Source organism: Oncorhynchus gorbuscha, unplaced genomic scaffold (genome assembly GCF_021184085.1).
Source record: "Oncorhynchus gorbuscha isolate QuinsamMale2020 ecotype Even-year unplaced genomic scaffold, OgorEven_v1.0 Un_scaffold_295, whole genome shotgun sequence".
In the NCBI taxonomy this organism is placed as follows: Eukaryota; Metazoa; Chordata; class Actinopteri; order Salmoniformes; family Salmonidae; genus Oncorhynchus; species Oncorhynchus gorbuscha.
In genome coordinates this window covers 1,330,456-1,356,866 of record NW_025745159.1, presented here as the reverse complement: position 1 = coordinate 1,356,866, position 26,411 = coordinate 1,330,456, and the positions used below count along the sequence as shown (strand labels likewise).

The 26,411-nt window shown below is 42.1% G+C and overlaps 1 protein-coding gene across 1 annotated transcript in view; it reads left to right on the top strand.

The window, feature by feature from the left end:
- Positions 1–26,411, top strand: part of LOC124017628 (regulator of G-protein signaling 22-like) — a 48,567-nt gene that overhangs the window by 8,483 nt on the left and 13,673 nt on the right. Inside the window, 14 exon segments of the mRNA XM_046332881.1 lie at positions 699–860; positions 2,146–2,359; positions 3,955–4,080; positions 4,713–4,814; positions 12,645–12,839; positions 13,009–13,101; positions 15,223–15,395; positions 18,918–19,080; positions 19,871–20,035; positions 21,539–21,609; positions 21,611–21,905; positions 23,273–23,452; positions 24,174–24,419; positions 25,304–25,394. Of these exon segments, the coding sequence (XP_046188837.1) occupies positions 699–860; positions 2,146–2,359; positions 3,955–4,080; positions 4,713–4,814; positions 12,645–12,839; positions 13,009–13,101; positions 15,223–15,395; positions 18,918–19,080; positions 19,871–20,035; positions 21,539–21,609; positions 21,611–21,905; positions 23,273–23,452; positions 24,174–24,419; positions 25,304–25,394 (2,276 nt within the window).

Sequence of the window (26,411 nt, the reverse complement as noted above, 5' to 3'; positions counted from 1 at the left end):
CCTGAACCCTGACCCCAATCCTAACCCCAACCCTTAACCCATAACTCCTAACCTTCACCTGAACCCTGACCCCAACCCTTAACCCCAACCCCTAACCCCAACCCTTAACCCATAACTCCTAACCTTCACCTGAACCCTGACCCCAACCCTTAACCCATAACTCCTAACCTTCACCTGAACCCTGACCCCAACCCTTAACCGTAACCTTAACTCTGACTCTTAACCTGAACTATAACTTCAACCCTAATCCTAACCCTAACCCTAATCCTAACCCTAACCCTAATCCTAACCCTAACCCTAACCCTAATCCTAACCCTAACCCTAACCCTAACCCTAATCCTAATCCTAACCCTAACCCTAACCCTAACCCTAATCCTAACCCTAACCCTAACCCTAACCCTAATCCTAACCCTAACCCTAACCCTAATCCTAACCCTAACCCTAACCCTAACCCTAATCCTAATCCTAACCCTAACCCTAACCCTAACCCTAATCCTAACCCTAATCCTAATCCTAACCCTAATCCTAACCCTAATCCTAACCCTAATCCTAACCCTAACCCTAATCCTAACCCTAATCCTAATCCTAACCCTTCATTGAAGTATAGAACCTGAGATGACAATGAGCCTTCCTCTTAACCAATGACGTGGACAGAACCATCTTCAATGATTGATTGATTGATTGATTGATTGTTTCAGGCATTTGGTCCAGATGCGAAGCTGCTACCTGCTGACCGGTGGCCAGAGCAGTCTGAATGGTGAGCTGTTGACCAGACTGGGTCTCTCTACCTCCCCCTGCTGGAGAGAGGACAGACTGCAGAGAGTTCAGCCCCACGTCACTGAGGCACTGCTCTGCTACTGGTGAGGAGACAGACTGACATCCACACCAGGGTTTTTTAAACCTCTCCTCTGGGACCCCCAGACGGTCCATGTCTTTTAAACTACTCCAGAGCTCCTCGATTTAACATTGTGGTCATGTTTATATACTGTTTTACCCACTTCGTATGTATAAACTGTATTCTAGTCAAGGCCCATCCTATATAACTACTGTCTATACACACCATCCTATATAACTACTGTTAAAACACCATCCTCTATAACTACTGTCAAAACAACATCCTATATAACTACTGTTAAAACACCATCCTCTATAACTACTGTCTATACTGTCTATACACACCATTCTATATAACTACTGTCTATACACACCATCCTATATAACTACTGTCTATACACACCATCCTCTATAACTACTGTCTATACACACTATCCTATATAACTACTGTCTATACACACCATGCTATATAACTACTGTCTATACACACCATCCTCTATAAATACTGTCTATACACACCATTCTATATAACTACTGTCTATACACACCATCCTATATAACTACTGTTAAAACACCATCCTCTATAACTACTGTCTATACACACCATCCTCTATAAATACTGTCTATACACACCATCCTCTATAACTACTGTCTATACTGTCTATACACACCATCCTATATAACTGTGTGTTCCAGGGGTCCCAGGTCCATGTTGTGTCCCAGGGGTCCCAGGTTCATGTTGTGTCCCAGGGGTCCCAGGTCCATGTTGTGTTCCAGGGGTCCCAGGTTCATGTTGTGGTTGTGTTCCAGGGGTCCCAGGTTCATGTTGTGTTCCAGGGGTCCCAGGTCCATGTTGTGGTTGTGTTCCAGGGGTCCCAGGTTCATGTTGTGTCCCAGGGGTCCCAGGTTCATGTTGTGTTCCAGGGGTCCCAGGTTCATGTTGTGGTTGTGTTCCAGGGGTCCCAGGTTCATGTTGTGGTTGTGTTCCAGGGGTCCCAGGTTCATGTTGTGTCCCAGGGGTCCCAGGTTCATGTTGTGGTTGTGTTCCAGGGGTCCCAGGTTCATGTTGTGGTTGTGTTCCAGGGGTCCCAGGTTCATGTTGTGTCCCAGGGGTCCCAGGTTCATGTTGTGTTCCAGGGGTCCCAGGTTCATGTTGTGGTTGTGTTCCAGGGGTCCCAGGTTCATGTTGTGTCCCAGGGGTCCCAGGTTCATGTTGTGTTCCAGGGGTCCCAGGTTCATGTTGTGGTTGTGTTCCAGGGGTCCCAGGTTCATGTTGTGTCCCAGGGGTCCCAGGTTCATGTTGTGTTCCAGGGGTCCCAGGTTCAGGATGAGCCGGAGAGCAGTAGATCCTCTCAGACTGTCACTGCGGAGGAACGGACAGCTACACCCTCCCTCTGGTGTGAACCCTAACCCTCGTTACATCAACCTCCACCCCCTCCGGCCTCACACCTCTATCCCTCGACCTACCATCCGCCCAGACACCTCTCTACCCAGAGGCAGGACCCCCACACCAGCTCACACACAGGTACTAGGTGTGACCGACAGAGAGTTGAGATAAGAGCTTTGAAATGTCTTTATTTTATGAGAAGCGCTATATAAGTTGAATACAGTCATATTATTCTGTGTGGTGTCAGACAGGTTAGTAAAGTCATATTATTCTGTGTGTGTGGTGTCAGACAGGTTAGTAATGTCATATTATTCTGTGTGGTGTCAGACAGGTTAGTAAAGTCGTATTTTTCTGTGTGGTGTCAGACAGGTTAGTAAAGTCATATTATTCTGTGTGGTGTCAGACAGGTTAGTAAAGTCACATTATTCTGTGTGGTGTCAGACAGGTTAGTAAAGTCATATTATTCTGTGTGGTGTCAGACAGGTTAGTAAAGTCATATTATTCTGTGTGTGTGGTGTCAGACAGGTTAGTAAAGTCATATTATTCTGTGTGTGTGGTGTCAGACAGGTTAGTAAAGTCATATTATTCTGTGTGGTGTCAGACAGGTTAGTAAAGTCATATTATTCTGTGTGGTGTCAGACAGGTTAGTAAAGTCATATTATTCTGTGTGTGGTGTCAGACAGGTTAGTAAAGTCATATTATTCTGTGTGGTGTCAGACAGGTTAGTAAAGTCATATTATTCTGTGTGGTGTCAGACAGGTTAGTAAAGTCATATTATTCTGTGTGGTGTCAGACAGGTTAGTAAAGTCATATTATTCTGTGTGGTGTCAGACAGGTTAGTAAAGTCATATTATTCTGTGTGGTGTCAGACAGGTTAGTAAAGTCATATTATTCTGTGTGTGTGGTGTCAGACAGGTTAGTAACGTCATATTATTCTGTGTGGTGTCAGACAGGTTAGTAAAGTCATATTATTCTGTGTGGTGTCAGACAGGTTAGTAATGTCATATTATTCTGTGTGGTGTCAGACAGGTTAGTAAAGTCATATTATTCTGTGTGGTGTCAGACAGGTTAGTAATGTCGTATTATTCTGTGTGGTGTCAGACAGGTTAGTAATGTCATATTATTCTGTGTGGTGTCAGACAGGTTAGTAAAGTCATATTATTCTGTGTGTGTGGTGTCAGACAGGTTAGTAATGTCGTATTATTCTGTGTGTGTGGTGTCAGACAGGTTAGTAAAGTCGTATTATTCTGTGTGTGTGGTGTCAGACAGGTTAGTAATGTCGTATTATTCTGTGTGGTGTCAGACAGGTTAGTAAAGTCATATTATTCTGTGTGTGTGGTGTCAGACAGGTTAGTAATGTCGTATTATTCTGTGTGGTGTCAGACAGGTTAGTAAAGTCATATTATTCTGTGTGGTGTCAGACAGGTTAGTAAAGTCATATTATTCTGTGTGGTGTCAGACAGGTTAGTAAAGTCATATTATTCTGTGTGGTGTCAGACAGGTTAGTAAAGTCATATTATTCTGTGTGTGTGGTGTCAGACAGGTTAGTAATGTCGTATTTTTCTGTGTGGTGTCAGACAGGTTAATAATGTCGTATTATTCTGTGTGGTGTCAGACAGGTTAGTAATGTCGTATTATTCTGTGTGTGTGGTGTCAGACAGGTTAGTAAAGTCATATTATTCTGTGTGGTGTCAGACAGGTTAGTAATGTCGTATTTTTCTGTGTGGTGTCAGACAGGTTATGCCAGCAGCAGTCCTGTTGTAGCGCCCTGGAGGATGGAGAGGATGTTACAGGCTCTATGTGTGGACTCACAGGCCGGGTTCTACTTCACACGCTACTGTGAACGCTCTGGAAACCCGGTATAGACAGCTCTGTCTGTCTGTCTGTCTGTCTGTCTGTCTGTCTGTCTGTCTGTCTGTCTGTCTGTCTGTCTGTCTGTCTGTCTGTCTGTCTGTCTGTCTGTCTGTCTGTCTGTCTGTCTGTCTGTCTGTCTGTCTGTCTGTCGGTCTGTCTGTCTGTCTGTCTGTCTGTCTGTCTGTCTCTCCGTCTCTCTCTGTCTCTCTCTCTCTCTGTCTCTCTCTGTCTCTCTCTCTCTCTGTCTCTCTCTGTCTCTCTCTCTCTCTGTCTCTCTCTGTCTCTCTCTCTCTCTGTCTCTCTCTGTCTCTGTCTCTCTCTGTCTCTGTCTCTCTCTCTCTCTGTCTCTCTCTCTGTCTCTCTCTCTGTCTCTGTCTGTGTCTCTGTCTGTGTCTCTCTCTCTCTCTCTCTCTCTCTCTCTCTCTCTCCGTCTCTCCGTCTCTCCGTCTCTCTCTGTCTCTCTGTCTCTCTCTCTCTCTCTCTCTCTCTCTCTCTCTCTCTCTCTCTCTCTCTCTCTCTCTCTCTCTCTCTCTCTCTCTCTCTCTCTCTGCCTCTCTCTCTCTCTCTCTGTCTCCCATAGTGCTGTTGTAGCTGTATTGTACAACATCAATAAATAGGTCTTCGTGTATCTTGTCAGCTGTGGGAGAATGCCGTCCACTGCTGGAGTGATCTGCAGCAGTACCACCAGCTCTTCTACCAAGATGGACTGGATCCCTACAGGGTACAGAGACAGGCTCATGTAAGATTGGATCCCTGGGGAAAGGGGGGTATTTGCGTCTGATGCTGGATTAGGTTCTGGTGGGAGATGTAGGATAGAATATATTAACGATACAGGCGAAGTCTCCACCCCAATCAATGGATACTCTCAGCCAAAGCATGGGCCAAATGACCAAGCCCCTTCCCTAATTTGAATGAGCCCTACATTAAAGACATTTAATGAGCCCTACATTAAAGGCATTTAGTGAGCCCTATATTAGACATTTAATGAGCCCTATTTTAGACATTTAATGAGCCCTATATTAAAGACATTTAATGAGCCCTATATTAGACATTTAATGAGCCCTATATTAAAGGCATTTAATGAGCCCTACATTAAAGGCATTTAGTGAGCCCTATATTAGACATTTAATGAGCCCTATTTTAGACATTTAGTGAGCCTTACATTAAAGACATTTAATGAGCCCTATTTTAGACATTTAATGAGCCCTATATTAAAGACATTTAATGAGCCCTATATTAGACATTTAATGAGCCCTATATTAAAGGCATTTAATGAGCCCTATATCAAAGACATTTAATGAGCCCTATATTAAAGACATTTAATGAGCCCTATTTTAGACATTTAATGAGCCCTATATTAAAGACATTTAATGAGCCCTATATTAGTCATTTAATGAGCTCTATATTAAAGACATTTAATGAGCCCTATATTAGACATTTAATGAGCCCTATATTAAAGGCATTTCATGAGCCCTATATTAAAGGCATTTAATGAGCCCTACATTAAAGTCATTTAATGAGCCCTATATCAAAGACATTTAATGAGCCCTATGTTAAAAACATTTAATGAGCCCTATTTTAGACATTTAATGAGCCCTATATTAAAGACATTTAATGAGCCCTATATTAGACATTTAATGAGCCCTATGTTAAAGACATTTAATGAGCCCTATATTAGTCATTTAATGAGCTCTATATTAAAGACATTTAATGAGCCCTATATTAGACATTTAATGAGCCCTATATTAAAGGCATTTCATGAGCCCTATATTAAAGGCATTTCATGAGCCCTATATTAAAGGCATTTAATGAGCCCTACATTAAAGACATTTAATGAGCCCTATGTTAAAGACATTTAATAAGCCCTATGTTAAAGACATTTAATGAGCCCTACATTAAAGACATTTAATGAGCCCTATATAAAAGACATTTAATGAGCCCTACATTAAAGACATTTAATGAGCCCTATATTAAAGACATTTCATGAGCCCTATATTAAAGACATTTCATGAGCCCTATATTAAAGGCATTTAATGAGCCCTATATTAAAGACATTTAATGAGCCCTATATTAGACATTTAATGAGCTCTATATTAAAGACATTTATTGAGCCCTATATTAGACATTTAATGAGCCCTACATTAAAGACATTTAATGAGCCCTATGTTAAAGACATTTAATGAGCCCTACATTAAATACATTTAATGAGCCCTATATAAAAGACATTTAATGAGCCCTACATTAAAGGCATTTAATGAGCCCTATATTAGACATTTAATGAGCCCTACATTAAAGACATTTAATGAGCCCTACATTAAAGACATTTAATGAGCCCTACATCAAATACATTTAATGAGCCCTACATCAAATACATTTAATGAGCCCTATATTAAAGACATTTAATGAGCCCTACATCAAATACATTTAATGAGCCCTGTATTAGACATTTAATGAGCCCTATATTAGACATTTAATGAGCCCTATATTAAATACATTTAATGAGCCCTATATTAAAGACATTTAATGAGCCCTACATTAAAGACATTTAATGAGCCCTATATTAAAGACATTTAATGAGCCCTACATTAAAGGCATTTAATGAGCCCTATATTAGACATTTAATGAGCCCTACATTAAAGACATTTAATGAGCCCTATATTAAAGACATTTAATGAGCCCTACATCAAATACATTTAATGAGCCCTATATTAGACATTTAATGAGCCCTATATTAGACATTTAATGAGCCCTATATTAGACATTTAATGAGCCCTATATTAAAGACATTTAATGAGCCCTATATTAAAGGCATTTAATGAGCCCTATATTAGACATTTAATGAGCCCTATATTAAAGGCATTTAATGAGCCCTATATCAAAGACATTTAATGAGTCCTATATTAAAGACATTTAATGAGCCCTATTTTAGACATTTAATGAGCCCTATATTAAAGACATTTAATGAGCCCTATATTAGTCATTTAATGAGCTCTATATTAAAGACATTTAATGAGCCCTATATTAGACATTTAATGAGCCCTATATTAAAGGCATTTCATGAGCCCTATATTAAAGGCATTTAATGAGCCCTACATTAAAGACATTTAATGAGCCCTATATCAAAGACATTTAATGAGCCCTATGTTAAAGACATTTAATGAGCCCTATTTTAGACATTTAATGAGCCCTATATTAAAGACATTTAATGAGCCCTATATTAGACATTTAATGAGCCCTATGTTAAAGACATTTAATGAGCCCTATATTAGTCATTTAATGAGCTCTATATTAAAGACATTTAATGAGCCCTATATTAGACATTTAATGAGCCCTATATTAAAGGCATTTCATGAGCCCTATATTAAAGGCATTTCATGAGCCCTATATTAAAGGCATTTAATGAGCCCTACATTAAAGACATTTAATGAGCCCTATGTTAAAGACATTTAATGAGCCCTATGTTAAAGACATTTAATGAGCCCTACATTAAAGACATTTAATGAGCCCTATATAAAAGACATTTAATGAGCCCTACATTAAAGACATTTCATGAGCCCTATATTAAAGACATTTCATGAGCCCTATATTAAAGGCATTTAATGAGCCCTATATTAAAGACATTTAATGAGCCCTATATTAGACATTTAATGAGCTCTATATTAAAGACATTTATTGAGCCCTATATTAGACATTTAATGAGCCCTATATTAAAGGCATTTCATGAGCCCTATATTAAAGGCATTTAATGAGCCCTACATTAAAGACATTTAATGAGCCCTATATTAAAGACATTTCATGAGCCCTATATTAAAGGCATTTAATGAGCCCTACATTAAAGACATTTAATGAGCCCTATGTTAAAGACATTTAATGAGCCCTACATTAAATACATTTAATGAGCCCTATATAAAAGACATTTAATGAGCCCTACATTAAAGGCATTTAATGAGCCCTATATTAAAGACATTTAATGAGCCCTATATTAGACATTTAATGAGCTCTATATTAAAGACATTTATTGAGCCCTATATTAGACATTTAATGAGCCCTATATTAAAGGCATTTCATGAGCCCTATATTAAAGGCATTTAATGAGCCCTACATTAAAGACATTTAATGAGCCCTATATTAAAGACATTTCATGAGCCCTATATTAAAGGCATTTAATGAGCCCTACATTAAAGACATTTAATGAGCCCTATGTTAAAGACATTTAATGAGCCCTACATTAAATACATTTAATGAGCCCTATATAAAAGACATTTAATGAGCCCTACATTAAAGGCATTTAATGAGCCCTATATTAGACATTTAATGAGCCCTACATTAAAGACATTTAATGAGCCCTACATTAAAGACATTTAATGAGCCCTACATTAAAGACATTTAATGAGCCCTACATTAAAGACATTTAATGAGCCCTACATCAAATACATTTAATGAGCCCTACATCAAATACATTTAATGAGCCCTATATTAAAGACATTTAATGAGCCCTACATCAAATACATTTAATGAGCCCTATATTAGACATTTAATGAGCCCTATATTAGACATTTAATGAGCCCTATATTAAATACATTTAATGAGCCCTATATTAAAGACATTTAATGAGCCCTACATTAAAGACATTTAATGAGCCCTATATTAAAGACATTTAATGAGCCCTACATTAAAGGCATTTAATGAGCCCTATATTAGACATTTAATGAGCCCTACATTAAAGACATTTAATGAGCCCTATATTAAAGACATTTAATGAGCCCTACATCAAATACATTTAATGAGCCCTATATTAGACATTTAATGAGCCCTATATTAGACATTTAATGAGCCCTATATTAGACATTTAATGAGCCCTATATTAAAGACATTTAATGAGCCCTATATTAGACATTTAATGAGCTCTATATTAAAGACATTTAATGAGCCCTATATTAGACATTTAATGAGCCCTATATTAAAGGCATTTCATGAGCCCTATATTAAAGGCATTTAATGAGCCCTACATTAAAGACATTTAATGAGCCCTATGTTAAAGACATTTAATGAGCCCTACATTAAAGACATTTAATGAGCCCTATATAAAAGACATTTAATGAGCCCTACATTAAAGGCATTTAATGAGCCCTATATTAGACATTTAATGAGCCCTACATTAAAGACATTTAATGAGCCCTACATTAAAGACATTTAATGAGCCCTACATTAAAGACATTTAATGAGCCCTACATCAAATACATTTAATGAGCCCTATATTAGACATTTAATGAGCCCTATATTAAAGACATTTAATGAGCCCTACATCAAATACATTTAATGAGCCCTATATTAGACATTTAATGAGCCCTATATTAGACATTTAATGAGCCCTATATTAGACATTTAATGAGCCCTATATTAAAGGCATTTAATGAGCCCTATTTTAGACATTTAATGAGCCCTATATTAAAGACATTTAATGAGCCCTATATTAGACATTTAATGAGCTCTATATTAAAGACATTTAATGAGCCCTATATTAGACATTTAATGAGCCCTATATTAAAGGCATTTCATGAGCCCTATATTAAAGGCATTTAATGAGCCCTACATTAAAGACATTTAATGAGCCCTATGTTAAAGACATTTAATGAGCCCTACATTAAAGACATTTAATGAGCCCTATATAAAAGACATTTAATGAGCCCTACATTAAAGGCATTTAATGAGCCCTATATTAGACATTTAATGAGCCCTACATTAAAGACATTTAATGAGCCCTACATTAAAGACATTTAATGAGCCCTACATTAAAGACATTTAATGAGCCCTACATCAAATACATTTAATGAGCCCTATATTAGACATTTAATGAGCCCTATATTAAAGACATTTAATGAGCCCTACATCAAATACATTTAATGAGCCCTATATTAGACATTTAATGAGCCCTATATTAGACATTTAATGAGCCCTATATTAGACATTTAATGAGCCCTATATTAAAGGCATTTAATGAGCCCTATTTTAGACATTTAATGAGCCCTATATTAAAGACATTTAATGAGCCCTATATTAGACATTTAATGAGCTCTATATTAAAGACATTTAATGAGCCCTATATTAGACATTTAATGAGCCCTATATTAAAGGCATTTCATGAGCCCTATATTAAAGGCATTTAATGAGCCCTACATTAAAGACATTTAATGAGCCCTACATTAAAGACATTTAATGAGCCCTATATTAAAGACATTTAATGAGCCCTACATTAAAGGCATTTAATGAGCCCTATATTAGACATTTAATGAGCCCTACATCAAATACATTTAAATGAGGCCTATATTAGACATTTAATGAGCCCTATATTAGACATTTAATGAGCCCTATATTAGACATTTAATGAGCCCTATATTAAAGGCATTTAATATGCCCTACATCAAATACATTTAATGAGCCCTATATTAGACATTTAATGAGCCCTATATTAGACATTTAATGAGCCCTATATTAAAGACATTTAATGAGCCCTATATTAAAGACATTTAATGAGCCCTATATTAAAGGCATTTAATGAGCCCTACATCAAATACATTTAATGAGCCCTATATTAGACATTTAATGAGCCCTATATTAAAGACATTTAATGAGCCCTATATTAGACATTTAATGAGCCCTATATTAAAGACATTTAATGAGCCCTATATTAGACATTTAATGAGCTCTATATTAAAGACATTTAATGAGCCCTATATTAGACATTTAATGAGCCCTATATTAAAGGCATTTCATGAGCCCTATATTAAAGGCATTTAATGAGCCCTACATTAAAGACATTTAATGAGCCCTATGTTAAAGACATTTAATGAGCCCTACGTTAAAGACATTTAATGAGCCCTATATAAAAGACATTTAATGAGCCCTACATTAAAGGCATTTAATGAGCCCTATATTAGACATTTAATGAGCCCTACATTAAAGACATTTAATGAGCCCTACATTAAAGACATTTAATGAGCCCTACATTAAAGACATTTAATGAGCCCTACATCAAATACATTTAATGAGCCCTATATTAGACATTTAATGAGCCCTATATTAAAGACATTTAATGAGCCCTACATCAAATACATTTAATGAGCCCTATATTAGACATTTAATGAGCCCTATATTAGACATTTAATGAGCCCTATATTAAAGACATTTAATGAGCCCTATATTAAAGACATTTAATGAGCCCTACATTAAAGACATTTAATGAGCCCTACATTAAAGACATTTAATGAGCCCTATATTAAAGACATTTAATGAGCCCTACATTAAAGGCATTTAATGAGCCCTATATTAGACATTTAATGAGCCCTACATTAAAGACATTTAATGAGCCCTATATTAAAGACATTTAATGAGCCCTACATCAAATACATTTAATGAGCCCTATATTAGACATTTAATGAGCCCTATATTAGACATTTAATGAGCCCTATATTAGACATTTAATGAGCCCTATATTAAAGACATTTAATGAGCCCTATATTAAAGACATTTAATGAGCCCTACATTAAAGACATTTAATGAGCCCTACATTAAAGACATTTAATGAGCCCTATATTAAAGACATTTCATGAGCCCTATATTAAAGACATTTCATGAGCCCTATATTGTGGTCCTTCTGTAGCTCAGTTGGTAGAGCATGGCGCTTGTAACGCCAGGGTAGTGGGTTCGATCCCCGGGACCACCCATACGTAGAATGTATGCACACATGACTGTAAGTCGCTTTGGATAAAAGCGTCTGCTAAATGGCATATATTATTATTATTATTATATTACATTTAATGAGCCCTACATTAAAGACATTTAATGAGCCCTATATTAAAGACATTTAATGAGCCCTACATCAAATACATTTAATGAGCCCTATATTAGACATTTAATGAGCCCTATATTAGACATTTAATGAGCCCTATATTAGACATTTAATGAGCCCTATATTAAAGGCATTTAATGAGCCCTACATCAAATACATTTAATGAGCCCTATATTAGACATTTAATGAGCCCTATATTAGACATTTAATGAGCCCTATATTAAAGACATTTAATGAGCCCTATATTAAAGACATTTAATGAGCCCTATATTAAAGACATTTAATGAGCCCTACATTAAAGACATTTAATGTGATAATGATGATGATGATAGTGAAGATGATGATGGAGTGACTATCGTGATGATGATGATAGTGATGATGATGATGATGATAGTGATGATGATGATAGTGATGATGATGATGATGATGGTGATGATGATAGTGATGATGATGAAGATGATAGTGATGATGATGGTGGTGATGATGATGATGGTGGTGGTGATGATGATGAAGATGATAGTGATGATGATGGTGGTGATGATGATGATGATGGTGGTGATGATGATGATGGTGGTGGTGATGATGGTGATGATGATGAAGATGACAGTCTGACCCATTAGTTACGGTTCTCATTCTAACCCCTCCAGTTGTGATGATGATGATGATGATGAAGATTACAGTCTGACCCATTAGTTACGGTTCTCATTCTAACCCCTTCAGTTGCTGTATTCAACATACGTGTGCAGTGCTGCCTGTAGTAGCATTGGGGTGGAGGAGGAGAGCAGAGAGAGGGTGTACACCGGTCTCACTCCCCCGTTTGAGGAGCTGTTTGACTGGGTGGAGGAACACACTCTGACTCTCCTCCTGGAGCCCTGGACGCTGCTCACCACCAGGGACACAGACACCTTCCAGAAGGTGTGAGCCCTTTTCTTTAAAAATGTATTTTAAAACACGCTGTAGTTGAAATAGCTTATCGGCCGAAACAGACAGACTCTCCTGTTCGTGCATCTCTCCTTAGTCAGATTCGTAAGACGTGTGTTTTGGTCTGGATATTTGATGTCATTGTTAATGCGCGTTCTCTCAGGTGGCTGTACGGGAGGAGACTCGCCAGGTGGAGTCAGAGCCGTACGGAGAACTGAAGACGCTGTACGAGGAGGCTGTACACAGACTGGAACAGGTGAGCTCTATTGAAGGTCAACGAGGAGGCTGTACACAGACTGGAACAGGTGAGCTCTATTGAAGGTCAACGAGGAGGCTGTACACAGACTGGAACAGGTGAGCTCTATTGAAGGTCAACGAGGAGGCTGTACACAGACTGGAACCGGTGAGCTCTATTGAAGGTCAACGAGGAGGCTGTACACAGAATGGAACAGGTGAGCTCTATTGAAGGTCAACGAGGAGGCTGTACACAGACTGGAACAGGTGAGCTCTATTGAAGGTCAACGAGGAGGCTGTACACAGACTGGAACAGGTGAGCTCTATTGAAGGTCAACGCTCCAATGCATGATCTATGTAACAGTCTGAGGAGTAAGTGGTGATCTAGGATCAAGTCCCCCCTGAGGTGCTGATCTAGGATCAAGTCCCCCCTGAGGTGCTGATCTAGGATCAAGTCCCCCCTGAAGTGCTGATCTAGGATCAAATCCCCCCTGAAGTGTTGATCTAGGATCAAGTTCCCCCTGAAGTGTTGATCTAGGATCAAGTCCCCCCTGAAGTGCTGATCTAGGGTCAAGTCCCCCTGAAGTGTTGATCTAGGATCAAGTCCCCCCCAGTCCCCTTGAAGTGTTGATCTAGGATCAAGTCCCCCTGAAGTGCTGATCTAGGATCAAGTCCCCCCTGTCCCCTGAAGTGCTGATCTAGGATCAAGTCCCCCAAGTCCCCTGAAGTGTTGATCTAGGATCAAGTCCCCCTGAAGTGCTGATCTAGGATCAAGTCCCCCTGAAGTGTTGATCTAGGATCAAGTCCCCCTGAAGTGCTGATCTAGGATCAAGTCGCCCCCTGTCCCCCTGAAGTGTTGATCTAGGATCAAGTCCCCTGAAGTGCTGATCTTGGATCAAGTCTCCCTGTCCCCCTGAAGTGTTGATCTAGGATAGGGTCCCCCTGAAGTGCTGATCTAGGATCAAGTCCCCCTGTCCCCCTGAAGTGCTGATCAAGGATCAAGTCCACCCTGAAGTGCTGCTCTAGGATCAAGTCCCCCTGAAGTGCTGATCTAGGATCAAGTCCCCCCATCTAGAATCAAGTCCCCCTGTCCCCTGAAGTGCTGATCTAGGATCAAGTCCCCCTGTCCCCCTGAAGTATTGATCTAGGATCAAGTCTCCCTGTCCCCTGAAGTGTTGATCTAGGATCAAGTCCCCTGAAGTGCTGATCTAGGATCAAGTCCCCCCTGAAGTGCTGATCTAGGATCAAGTCCCCCTGAAGTGCTGATCTAGGATCAAGTCCCCCTGAAGTGCTGATCTAGGATCAAGTCCCCCTGAAGTGCTGATCTAGGATCAAGTCCCCCTGAAGTGCTGATCTAGGATCAAGTCCCCCTTGAAGTGCTGATCTAGGATCAAGTCCCCCTGAAGTGCTGATCTAGAATCAAGTCCCCCTGTCCCCTGAAGTGATGATCTAGGATCAAGTCCCCCTGAAGTGTTGATCTAGGATCAAGTCCCCCTGAAGTGCTGATCTAGGATCAAGTCCCCTTGAAGTGCTGATCTAGGATCAAGTCCCCCTGAAGTGCTGATCTAGTATCAAGTCCCCTGAAGTGTTGATCTAGGATCAAGTCCCCCTGAAGTGTTGATCTAGGATCAAGTCCCCCTGAAGTGCTGATCTAGGATCAAGTCCCCCTGAAGTGTTGATCTAGGATCAAGTCCCCCTGAAGTGCTGATCTAGGATCAAGTCCCCCTGAAGTGTTGATCTAGGATCAAGTCCCCCTGAAGTGCTGATCTAGGATCAAGTCCCCCTGAAGTGCTGATCTAGGATCAAGTCCCCCTGAAGTGCTGATCTAGGATCAAGTCCCCCTGAAGTGCTGATCTAGGATCAAGTCCCCCCTGAAGTGTTGATCTAGGATCAAGTCCCCCCTGAAGTGCTGATCTAGGATCAAGTCCCCCCTGAAGTGTTGATCTGAAAGACAAAACTGATCATAGATGAAGCACTTCTACTCCGAGAAGCTTTTCAAATATTGTCCTATATCTCTAGTAAGGATTTGGGGGAATTTCAATTATATTTCCTTGATTCCTCGCATTCTATCTCCCCACCTCCTTCTCAAAACCTTCAGAAGGAAGTGAGGAGGATTTAGTCCAATTGAGATTCTCTCTCTCAGCATGCTGTGGCCCAGGCCTGCAGGCCCCCTCCTCCACCACTAGAGGTCGCCAGGTCTCCAGCTATGTGGTCTGCCGTCCCAGAGAGGTACAGAGGGTACAGGTTGGGCTCTCTGCTAGGACACCGCACGGAGCTACAACACTTCACATCCTTCCTACAGGACCACACCGCCAGGTGAAACTCTAGTTCGATACACTTCACATCCTTCCTACAGGACAACACCGCCAGGTGAAACTCTAGATCTATACACTTCACATCCTTCCTACAGAACAACACCGCCAGGTGAAACTCTAGTTCTATAACTTCACAACCTTCCTACAGGACAACACCGCCAGGTGAAACTCTAGTTCTATAACTTCACATCCTTCCTATAGGACCACACCGCCAGGTGAAACTCTAGATCTATACACTTCACATCCTCCCTACAGGACAACACCGCCAGGTGAAACTCTAGATCTATACACTTCACATCCTCCCTACAGGACCACACCGCCAGGTGAAACTCTAGATCTATACACTTCACATCCTCCCTACAGGACAACACCGCCAGGTGAAACTCTAGATCTATACACTTCACATCCTCCCTACAGGACCACACCACCAGGTGAAACTCTAGATCTATACACTTCACATCCTCCCTACAGGACAACACCGCCAGGTGAAACTCTAGATCTATACACTTCACATCCTTCCTGCAGGACAACACCGCCAGGTGAAACTCTAGTTCTATAACTTCACATCCTTCCTACAGGACCACACCGCCAGGTGAAACTCTAGCTGTAGATGCAGCAGGCTTATTTTACATGACATACGCTATGTGTGGCCAGGTGACCACAACACCATGCTGCTTGTTAGACGTGACCTTTCTGTCATAAACACACCTTCTATCAAACAAGTGTTGTGTTTATCTATAGGGACCAAATCATTATTCCTGGTCATGTCAGTAAAAAACTAAATGATCCTAATGATCTCTACCTCAATGATCTATACCTCAATGATCCTAATATCTCTACCTCAATGATCTCTACCTCAATGATCTATACCTCAATGATCTATACCTCAATGATCTATACCTAAATGATCTCTACCTCAATGATCTCTACCTCAATGATCTCTACCTCAATGTTCTCTACCTCAATGATCTCTACCTCAATGATCTATTCCTCAATGATCTCTACCTCAATGATCTCTACCTCAATTATCTATACCTCAATGATCTCTACTTCAATGATCTATACCTCAATGATCTATTCCTCAATGATCTCTACTTCAATGATCTATACCTCAATGATCCTAATATCTCTACCTCAATGATCTATACCTCAATGATCTATACCTCAATGATCTATACCTCAATGATCTATACCTCAATGATCTATACCTCAATGATCTCTACCTCAATGATCCTAATATCTCTACCTCAATGATCTCTACCTCAATGATCTCTACCTCAATGATCTCTACCTCAATGATCTATACCTCAATGATCTCTACCTCAATGATCTCTACCTCAATGATCCTAATATCTCTACCTCAATGATCTATACCTCAATGATCTCTACTTCAATGATCTATACCTCAATGATCTATTCCTCAATGATCTCTACTTCAATGATCTATACCTCAATGATCCTAATATCTCTACCTCAATGATCTATACCTCAATGATCTATACCTCAATGATCTATACCTCAATGATCTCTACCTCAATGATCTATACCTCAATGATCTATACCTCAATGATCCTAATATCTCTACCTCAATGATCTCTACCTCAATGATCTCTACCTCAATGATCTCTACCTCAATGATCTCTACTTCAATGATCTATACCTCAATGATCCTAATATCTCTACCTCAATGATCTATACCTCAATGATCTATACCTCAATGATCTATACCTCAATGATCTATACCTCAATGATCCTAATGATCTCTACTTCAATGATCTCTACCTCAATGATCCTAATATCTCTACCTCAATGATCTATACCTCAATGATCTCTACCTCAATGATCCTAATATCTCTACCTCAATGATCTATACCTCAATGATCTATACCTCAATGATCTATACCTCAATGATCCTAATGATCTCTACTTCAATGATCTCTACCTCAATGATCTATACCTCAATGATCTCTACCTCAATGATCTCTACCTCAATGATCTCTACCTCAATGATCTCTACCTCAATGATCTCTACCTCAATGATCTCTACCTCAATGATCCTAATATCTCTACCTCAATGATCTCTACCTCAATGATCCTACATCTCTACCTCACTGATCTCCACCTCAATGATCTATACCTTAAGGATCCTAATGATCTATACCTCGATGATCTCTACCTCAATGATCTATACCTCAATGATCTCTACCTCAATGATCTCTACCTCAATGATCCTAATATCTCTACCTCAATGATCTCTACCTCAATGATCCTAATATCTCTACCTCAATGATCTCTACCTCAATGATCCTACATCTCTACCTCACTGATCTCCACCTCAATGATCTATACCTTAAGGATCCTAATGATCTATACCTCGATGATCTCTACCTCAATGATCTATACCTCAATGATCTATACCTCAATGATCCTAATGATCTCTACCTCAATGATCTCTACCTCAATGATCTATACCTCAATCTCAATGATCCTAATGATCTATACCTCAATGATCCTAATGGTTTATACCTCAATGATCCTAATGACCTATACCTCAATGATCCTAATGATCTATACCTCAATGATCTCTACCTCAATGATCTCTACCTCAATGATCCTAATGATCTCTACCTCAATGATCCTAATGATCTCTACCTCAATGATCTCTACCTCAATGATCCTAATGACCTATACCTCAATGATCTATACCTCAATGATCCTAATGACCTATACCTCAATGATCTCTACCACAATGATCTCTACCTCAATGATCCTACTGATCTCTACCTCAATGATCCTAATGATCTCTACCTCAATGATCCTAATGATCTCTACCTCAATGATCCTAATGATCTATACCTCAATGATCCTAATATCTCTACCTCAATGATCTCTACCTCAATGATCCTACATCTCTACCTCACTGATCTCCACCTCAATGATCTATACCTTAAGGATCCTAATGATCTATACCTCGATGATCTCTACCTCAATGATCTATACCTCAATGATCTATACCTCAATGATCTATACCTCAATCTCAATGATCCTAATGATCTATACCTCAATGATCCTAATGATCTATACCTCAATGATCCTAATGACCTATACCTCAATGATCCTAATGATATATACCTCAATGATCTCTACCTCAATGATCTCTACCTCAATGATCTCTACCTCAATGATCTCTACCTTAATGATCCTAATGATCTCTACCTCAATGATCCTAATGATCTCTACCTCAATGATCTCTACCTCAATGATCATAATTATCTCTACCTCAATGATCTCTACCTCAATGATCTCTACCTCAATGATCTCTACCTCAATGATCCCAATGATCTCTACCTCAATGATCTCTACCCCAATGATCCTAATGAGCTTTCCCTCAATTATCCCAATGATCTCTACCTCAATGATCTCTACCTCAATGATCCTAATGATCTCTAACTCAATGATCCTAATGATCTATAGCTCAGTTGTCAATGATGTGTATAGTTCTGACGTGTGTGTGTGTCTACAGTATACACCTGGCTTGCTGGCAGGACATAGAGAATTACAGGAGAATCCCCCATAAAGACAAGGCCCAGAGAGAGGACAAGTCCAGACTCATTAAGGACAAATACCTCAATAGGAAATACTTCTTTGGGCCTGACAGTCCTGCCACCAGACAACAACAGGAGGAGGTAACGTCACAGTCTCTTCTGTGATGGTGTGTGTGCTTTTGTGTCTGTGTTTCTCCTCTTGGTGATGCGTCTGGCTGTTGGCTGGGGGAGACTGCATCATGACCGTGTGTGTGTGTGTGTGTGGTATGTGTGTGTTTCTCCTCTAGGTGATGCGTCTGGCTGGTGGCTGGGGGAGACTGCTTCATGACCGTGTGTGTGTGTGGTGTGTGTGTGTGTGGTGTCTGTGTGTGGTATGTGTGTGTGTGTTTCTCCTCTAGGTGATGCGTCTGGCTGGTGGCTGGGGGAGACTGCTTCATGGCCGTGTGTGTGTGTGTGTGTGTGTGTGTGTGTGTGTGTGTGTGTGTGTGTGTGTGTGTGTGTGTGTGTGTGTGTGTGTGTGTGTGTGTGTGTGTGTGTGTGTGTGTGTGTGTGTGTGTGTGTGTGTGTGTGTGTGTGTGTGTGTTTCTCCTCTTGGTGATGCGTCTGGCTGTTGGCTGGGGGAGACTGCATCATGACCGTGTGTGTGTGTGGTATGTGTGTGTGTGTTTCTCCTCTAGGTGATGCGTCTGGCTGGTGGCTGGGGGAGACTGCTTCATGACCGTGTGTGTGTGTGTGTGTGTGTGTGTGTGTGTGTGTGTGTGTGTGTGTGTGTGTGTGTGTGTGTGTGTGTGTGTGTGTGTGTGTGTGTGTGTGTGTGTGTGTGTGTGTGTGTGTGTGTGTGTTTGTTTCTCCTCTAGGTGATGCGTCTGGCTGGTGGCTGGGGGAGACTGCTCCATGACCGTCTGTGTGTGTGTGTGTGTTTCTCCTCTAGGTGATGCATCTGGCTGGTGGCTGGGGGAGACTGCTCCATGACCGTCTGTGTGCTCCTGTCCTGGTGGACATTCAGAGCATCATCAGGAGCCACATAGAAACAAGATGGCTGCCTGTCTTCCTGACGACGCCGGAGTTCAATGAGAGACAGCAGCAGAGAGTCAGGGTAGGAGTCCAGGGTCTCATCTAGCCAGCTCTCCATCTGCTTGTATCAGAGGGGAGCTGGCTTCCTGGTCTAAATCAGTCCCTGATTAGAGGGGAGCTGGCTTCTAGGTCTAAATCAGTCCCTGACTAGAGGGGAAATGGCTTCTAAGTCTAAATCAGTCCCTGATTAGAGAGGAACTGGCTTCTAGGTCTAAATCAGTCCCTGATTAGAGAGGAACTGGCTTCTAAGTCTAAATCAGTCCCTGATTAGAGGGGGACTGGTTTCTAGGTCTAAATCAGTCCCTTATTAGAGGGGGACTGGCTTCCTGGTCTAAATCAGTCCCTGATTAGAGGGGAACTGGCTTCCTGGTCTAAATCAGTCCCTGACTAGAGGGGGACTGGCTTCTAGGTCTAAATCAGTCCCTGATTAGAGAGGAACTGGCTTCCTGGTCTAAATCAGTCCCTGATTAGAGGGGGACTGGTTTCTAGGTCTAAATCAGTCCCTGATTAGAGGGGGACTGGCTTCTAGGTCTAAATCAGTCCCTGATTAGAGGGGAACTGGCTTCCTGGTCTAAATCAGTCCATGACTAGAGGGGGACTGGCTTCTAGGTCTAAATCAGTCCCTGATTAGAGGGGAACTGGCTTCTAAGTCTAAATCAGTCCCTGATTAGAGGGGGACTGGTTTCTAGGTCTAAATCAGTCCCTGATTAGAGGGGAACTGGCTTCTAGGTTTAAATCAGTCCCTGATTAGAGGGGGACTGGTTTCTAGGTCTAAATCAGTCCCTGACTAGAGGGGATCTGGCTTCCTGATCTAAATCAGTCCCTGATTAGAGGGGATCTGGCTTCCAGATATCAAGATACATATCTATATGTTATATGGCCTTCTAACTGTTGAATGCTATGTGTACAGTATAGTTACGGCCCTAAGCCAGGCTAGGTACTGTAGAGGCATCATCTCTGCCATGTGAAACCTCTTTACATTACCTCATCAAGAGACAGAGAGACAGAGACAGAGAGACAGAGACAGAGAGACAGAGACAGAGAGAGAGAGAAACAGAGACAGAGAGAAACAGAGACAGAGACAGAGAGACAGAGAGAGAGAGACAGAGAGAGAGAGACAGAGAGAGAGAGACAGAGAGAGAGAGAGAGAGAGAGAGAGAGAGAGAGAGAGAGAGAGAGAGAGAGAGAGAGAGAGAGAGAGACAGAGAGAGAGAGAGAGACAGAGAGAGAGAGAGAGAGAGAGAGAGAGAGAGAGAGAGAGAGAGAGACAGAGAGAGAGAGAGAGAGAGAGACAGAGATAGACAGAGAGAGAGAGACAGAGAGAGAGAGAGACAGAGATAGACAGAGAGAGAGAGACAGAGAGAGAGAGATAGACAGAGAGAGAGAGACAGAGATAGACAGAGAGAGAGACAGAGAGAGAGAGATAGACAGAGAGAGAGAGACAGAGAGAGAGAGAGACAGAGAGAGATGCTGAAGTCTCTGTCTCTGTCCAGCCGTACTGTGTTTCTGACTGCTGCTCTTTCAGCCTCGGGGTGAAGACCGGGTGTCCGACCATGTCTACCAGCGACACAGGAACAAGAGAGAGGTGTGGAAGGTGATCTCTGGTCCTCTGTCAATCTTTTGAACGTCATAGAGCAACGCTGGGAAAACTTTTTTCACATCGAGATTATCGTACAGATTGTATTTGGGAAGCCATTTTGTTTGTGTGTTTAACCGCTCCTCTCCTGCAGCAGGTCAAGGGGACGTGGATGACCTCTGCAGGGGAGATCCTGGCTGTCCGGAGGGCCCTGCTCAACCCCGTCACGTGTCATCAGTTCCGGCGCTTCGTCTCGCTGAAGGGAGACTTCCTGGAGAATGACATCCTGTTCTGGCTGGAGGTCCAGAGGTATAAGGTAAGACTGAACCAAACCTTCTGTTCTGGCTGGAGGTCCAGAGGTAAGACTGAACCAAACCTTCTGTTCTGGCTGTAGGTCCAGAGGTATAAGGTAAGACTGAACCAAACCTTCTGTTCTGGCTGTAGGTCCAGAGGTATAAGGTAAGACTGAACCAAACCTTCTGTTCTGGCTGTAGGTCCAGAGGTATAAGGTAAGACTGAACCAAACCTTCTGTTCTGGCTGTAGGTCCAGAGGTATAAGGTAAGACTGAACCAAACCTTCTGTTCTGGCTGTAGGTCCAGAGGTATAAGGTAAGACTGAACCAAACCTTCTGTTCTGGCTGTAGGTCCAGAGGTATAAGGTAAGACTGAACCAAACCTTCTGTTCTGGCTGTAGGTCCAGAGGTATAAGGTAAGACTGAACCAAACCTTCTGTTCTGACTGTAGGTCCAGAGGTATAAGACTGGTTATCTGGTGCTGTTATCTCTGGGGTCTACACTCCCCCCCATGCCATCCCTCCCTCTCCCCCCATGCCATCCCTCCCCCCATGCCATCCCTCCCTCCCCCCGTGCCATCCCTCCCTCCCTCCCTCCCCCGTGCCATCCCTCCCTCCCCCCATGCCATCCCTCACTCTCCCCCATGCCATCCCTCACTCTCCCCCATGCCATGCCATCCCTCCCTCCCCCCATCCCTCCCTCTCCCCCCATGCCATCCCTCCCCCCATGCCATCCCTCCCTCTCCACCCCATCCATCCCTCCCTCTCCCCCCATTTCATCCCTCCCTTTCCCCCCATTTCATCTCTCCCTCTCCACCCCCATGCCATCCCTCCCTCCCCCCATCCATCCCTCCCTCTCCCCCCCCATCCATCCCTCCCTCTCCACCCTCATGCCATCCCTCCCTCTCCACCCCCATCCATCCCTCCACCCCCATGCCATCCCTCCCTCCCCCCATGCCATCCCTCCCTCTCCACCCCCATCCATCCCTCCCTCTCCACACCCATCCATCCCTCCCTCTCCACACCCATCCATCCCTCCCTCCCCCATGCCATCCCTCCCTCTCCACCCCCATCCATCCCTCCCTCTCTCCCTCCTCCCCCATTAGGATCTGTGTCATTCCCACTGTGTGGAGGCTGTAGTCCATCCCTCCCTCTCTCCCTCCTCTCCCATTAGGATCTGTGTCATTCCCACTGTGTGGAGGCTGTAGTCCATCCCTCCCTCTCTCCCTCCTCTCCCATTAGGATCTGTGTCATTCCCACTGTGTGGAGGCTGTAGTCCATCCCTCCCTCTCTCCCTCCTCTCCCATTAGGATCTGTGTCATTCCCACTGTGTGGAGGCTGTAGACCATCCCTCCCTCTCCCCCATTTAATCCCTCCCTCTCTCCCATTAGGATCTGTGTCATTCCCACTGTGTGGAGGCTGTAGTCCAGGACAAGGTGTCCACCATCATCAGCTGTTTCATCCAGTCCTCCGTCCCCCCAGCTCTGCAGATAGACATCCCCCCAGAGCAGGCAACACACATCCTGGAGAGGAGGAGGGAGATGGGGCCCTACGTCTTCAGAGAGGCTCAGGTACACAGACAGACAGACAGACAGACAGACAGACAGACAGACAGACAGACAGACAGACAGACAGACAGACAGACAGACAGACAGACAGACAGACAGACAGACAGACAGACAGACAGACAGACAGACAGACAGACAGACAGACAGACAGACAGACAGACAGACAGACAGACAGACAGACAGACAGACAGACAGACAGACAGACAGACAGACAGACAGACAGACAGACAGACAGACAGACAGACAGACAGACAGACAGACAGACAGACAGACAGACAGACAGACAGACAGACAGACAGACAGACAGACAGACAGACAGACAGACAGACAGACAGACATGCTCACTGGGGGGGATATACCTACTCAGGTAGAATAGGACAGGCTCACTGAGCAATATACGCTGGGTGTACCAAACATTTCTCTTTCCATGAAGGTGTTCCTAATGTTTTGTTCACTCAGTGTATATTATATATATACCTGACTATAGCAAGGATCCTGTGTGTTCACCTTATTTCTTATCTCTCTCTCTCTCTCTCTCTCTCTCTCTCTCTCTCTCTCTCTCTCTCTCTCTCTCTCTCTCTCTCTCTCTCTCTCTCTCTCTCTCTCTCTCTCTCTCTCTCTCTCTCTCTCTCTCTCTCTCTCTCTCTCTCTCTCTCTCTCTCTCTCTCTCTCTCTCTCTCTCTCTCTCTCTCTCTCTCTCTCTCTCTCTCTCTCTCTCTCGTAGATGTGTGTGTTCAGTGAGCTACTGAAGCTGTGGCCAGAGTTCCTGTCGTTCAGCAGCGGTGTGCAGGAGGAGGAGGTGTTGCCGCTGAACAAACAGAGTGCTAAACTGCAGCGTCGCAGGAGGAGAGAGGAGGAAAAGGAAGTTGAGAGGAGAGCCCAGGAGGAAGTGGAGAGGTTTCCAGAGGAGCATGAGGAGAAACACAAAGGACTACAGGAGAGCAGAGAGCTGCTTTACCCAAGTCAACAGGTAAACACCTCTTGGTCCTAATCTAACTACATGTCTCTATAACAGTTGTCTTGGTCCTATTCTAACTACATGTCTCTATAACAGTTGTCTTGGTCCTATTCTAACTACATGTCTCTATAACAGTTGTCTTGGTCCTATTCTCTAACTACATGTCTCTATAACAGTTGTCTTGGTCCTATTCTAACTACATGTCTCTATAACAGTTGTCTTGGTCCTAATCTAACTACATGTCTCTATAACAGTTGTCTTGGTCCTCTTCTAACTACATGTCTCTATAACAGTTGTCTTGGTCCTATTCTAACTACATGTCTCTATAACAGTTGTCTTGGTCCTCTTCTAACTACATGTCTCTATAACAGTTGTCTTGGTCCTACTCTAACTACATGTCTCTATAACAGTTGTCTTGGTCCTCTTCTCTAACTACATGTCTCTATAACAGTTGTCTTTGTCCTATTCTAACTACATGTCTCTATAACAGTTGTCTTGGTCCTACTCTAACTACATGTCTCTATAACAGTTGTCTTGGTCCTATTCTAACTACATGTCTCTTCTATAACAGTTGTCTTGGTTCTATTCTCTAACTACATGTCTCTATAACAGTTGTCTTGGTTCTATTCTCTAACTACATGTCTCTATAACAGTTGTCTTGGTTCTATTCTCTAACTACATGTCTCTATAACAGTTGTCTTGGTCCTCTTCTCTAACTACATGTCTCTATAACAGTTGTCTTGGTCCTATTCTAACTACATGTCTCTATAACAGTTGTCTTGGTCCTATTCTCTAACTACATGTCTCTATAACAGTTGTCTTGGTCCTATTCTAACTACATGTCTCTTCTATAACAGTTGACTTGGTCCTATTCTAACTACATGTCTCTATAACAGTTGTCTTGGTCCTACTCTAAATACATGGTCGCCCTGGAGAGAGAGGAGGTGCTGCTGAGGAGACAGGAAGTCACCTCCTCCACTGGGACAGGTAGGAGTCCCTGTCTACAGTGTCTCTACAGTATATTACAGTCTGGTCCTCTCTACAGTATATTACAGTCTGGTCCTCTCTACAGTATATTACAGTCTGGTCCTCTCTACAGTATATTACAGTCTGGTCCTCTCTACAGTATATTACAGTCTGGTCCTCTCTACAGTATGTTACAGTCTGGTCCTCTCTACAGTATGTTACAGTCTGGTCCTCTCTACAGTATATTACAGTCTGGTCCTCTCTACAGTATATTACAGTCTGGTCCTCTCTACAGTATGTTACAGTCTGGTCCTCTCTACAGTATATTACAGTCTGGTCCTCTACAGTATATTACAGTCTGGTCCTCTCTACAGTATATTACAGTCTGGTCCTCTCTACAGTATATTACAGTCTGGTCCTCTCTACAGTATATTACAGTCTGGTCCTCTCTACAGTATATTACAGTCTGGTCCTCTCTACAGTCTGGTCCTCTACAGTATATTACAGTCTGGTCCTCTCTACAGTATATTACAGTCTGGTCCTCTCTACAGTATATTACAGTCTGGTCCTCTCTAGTATATTACAGTCTGGTCCTCTCTACAGTATATTACAGTCTGGTCAGTCTGGTCTCTACAGTATATTCAGTCTGGTCTCTACAGTATATTACAGTCTGGTCCTCTCTACAGTATATTACAGTCTGGTCCTCTACAGTATATTACAGTCTGGTCCTCTCTACAGTATATTACAGTCTGGTCCCTCTACAGTATATTACAGTCTGGTCCTCTCTACAGTCTGGTCCTCTCTACAGTATATTACAGTCTGGTCCTCTCTACAGTATATTACAGTCTGGTCCTCTCTACAGTCTGGTCCTCTCTACAGTATATTACAGTCTGGTCCTCTCTACAGTATATTACAGTCTGGTCCTCTCTACAGTCTGGTCCTCTCTACAGTATATTACAGTCTGGTCCTCTCTACAGTATATTACAGTCTGGTCCTCTCTACAGTATATTACAGTCTGGTCCTCTCTACAGTCTGGTC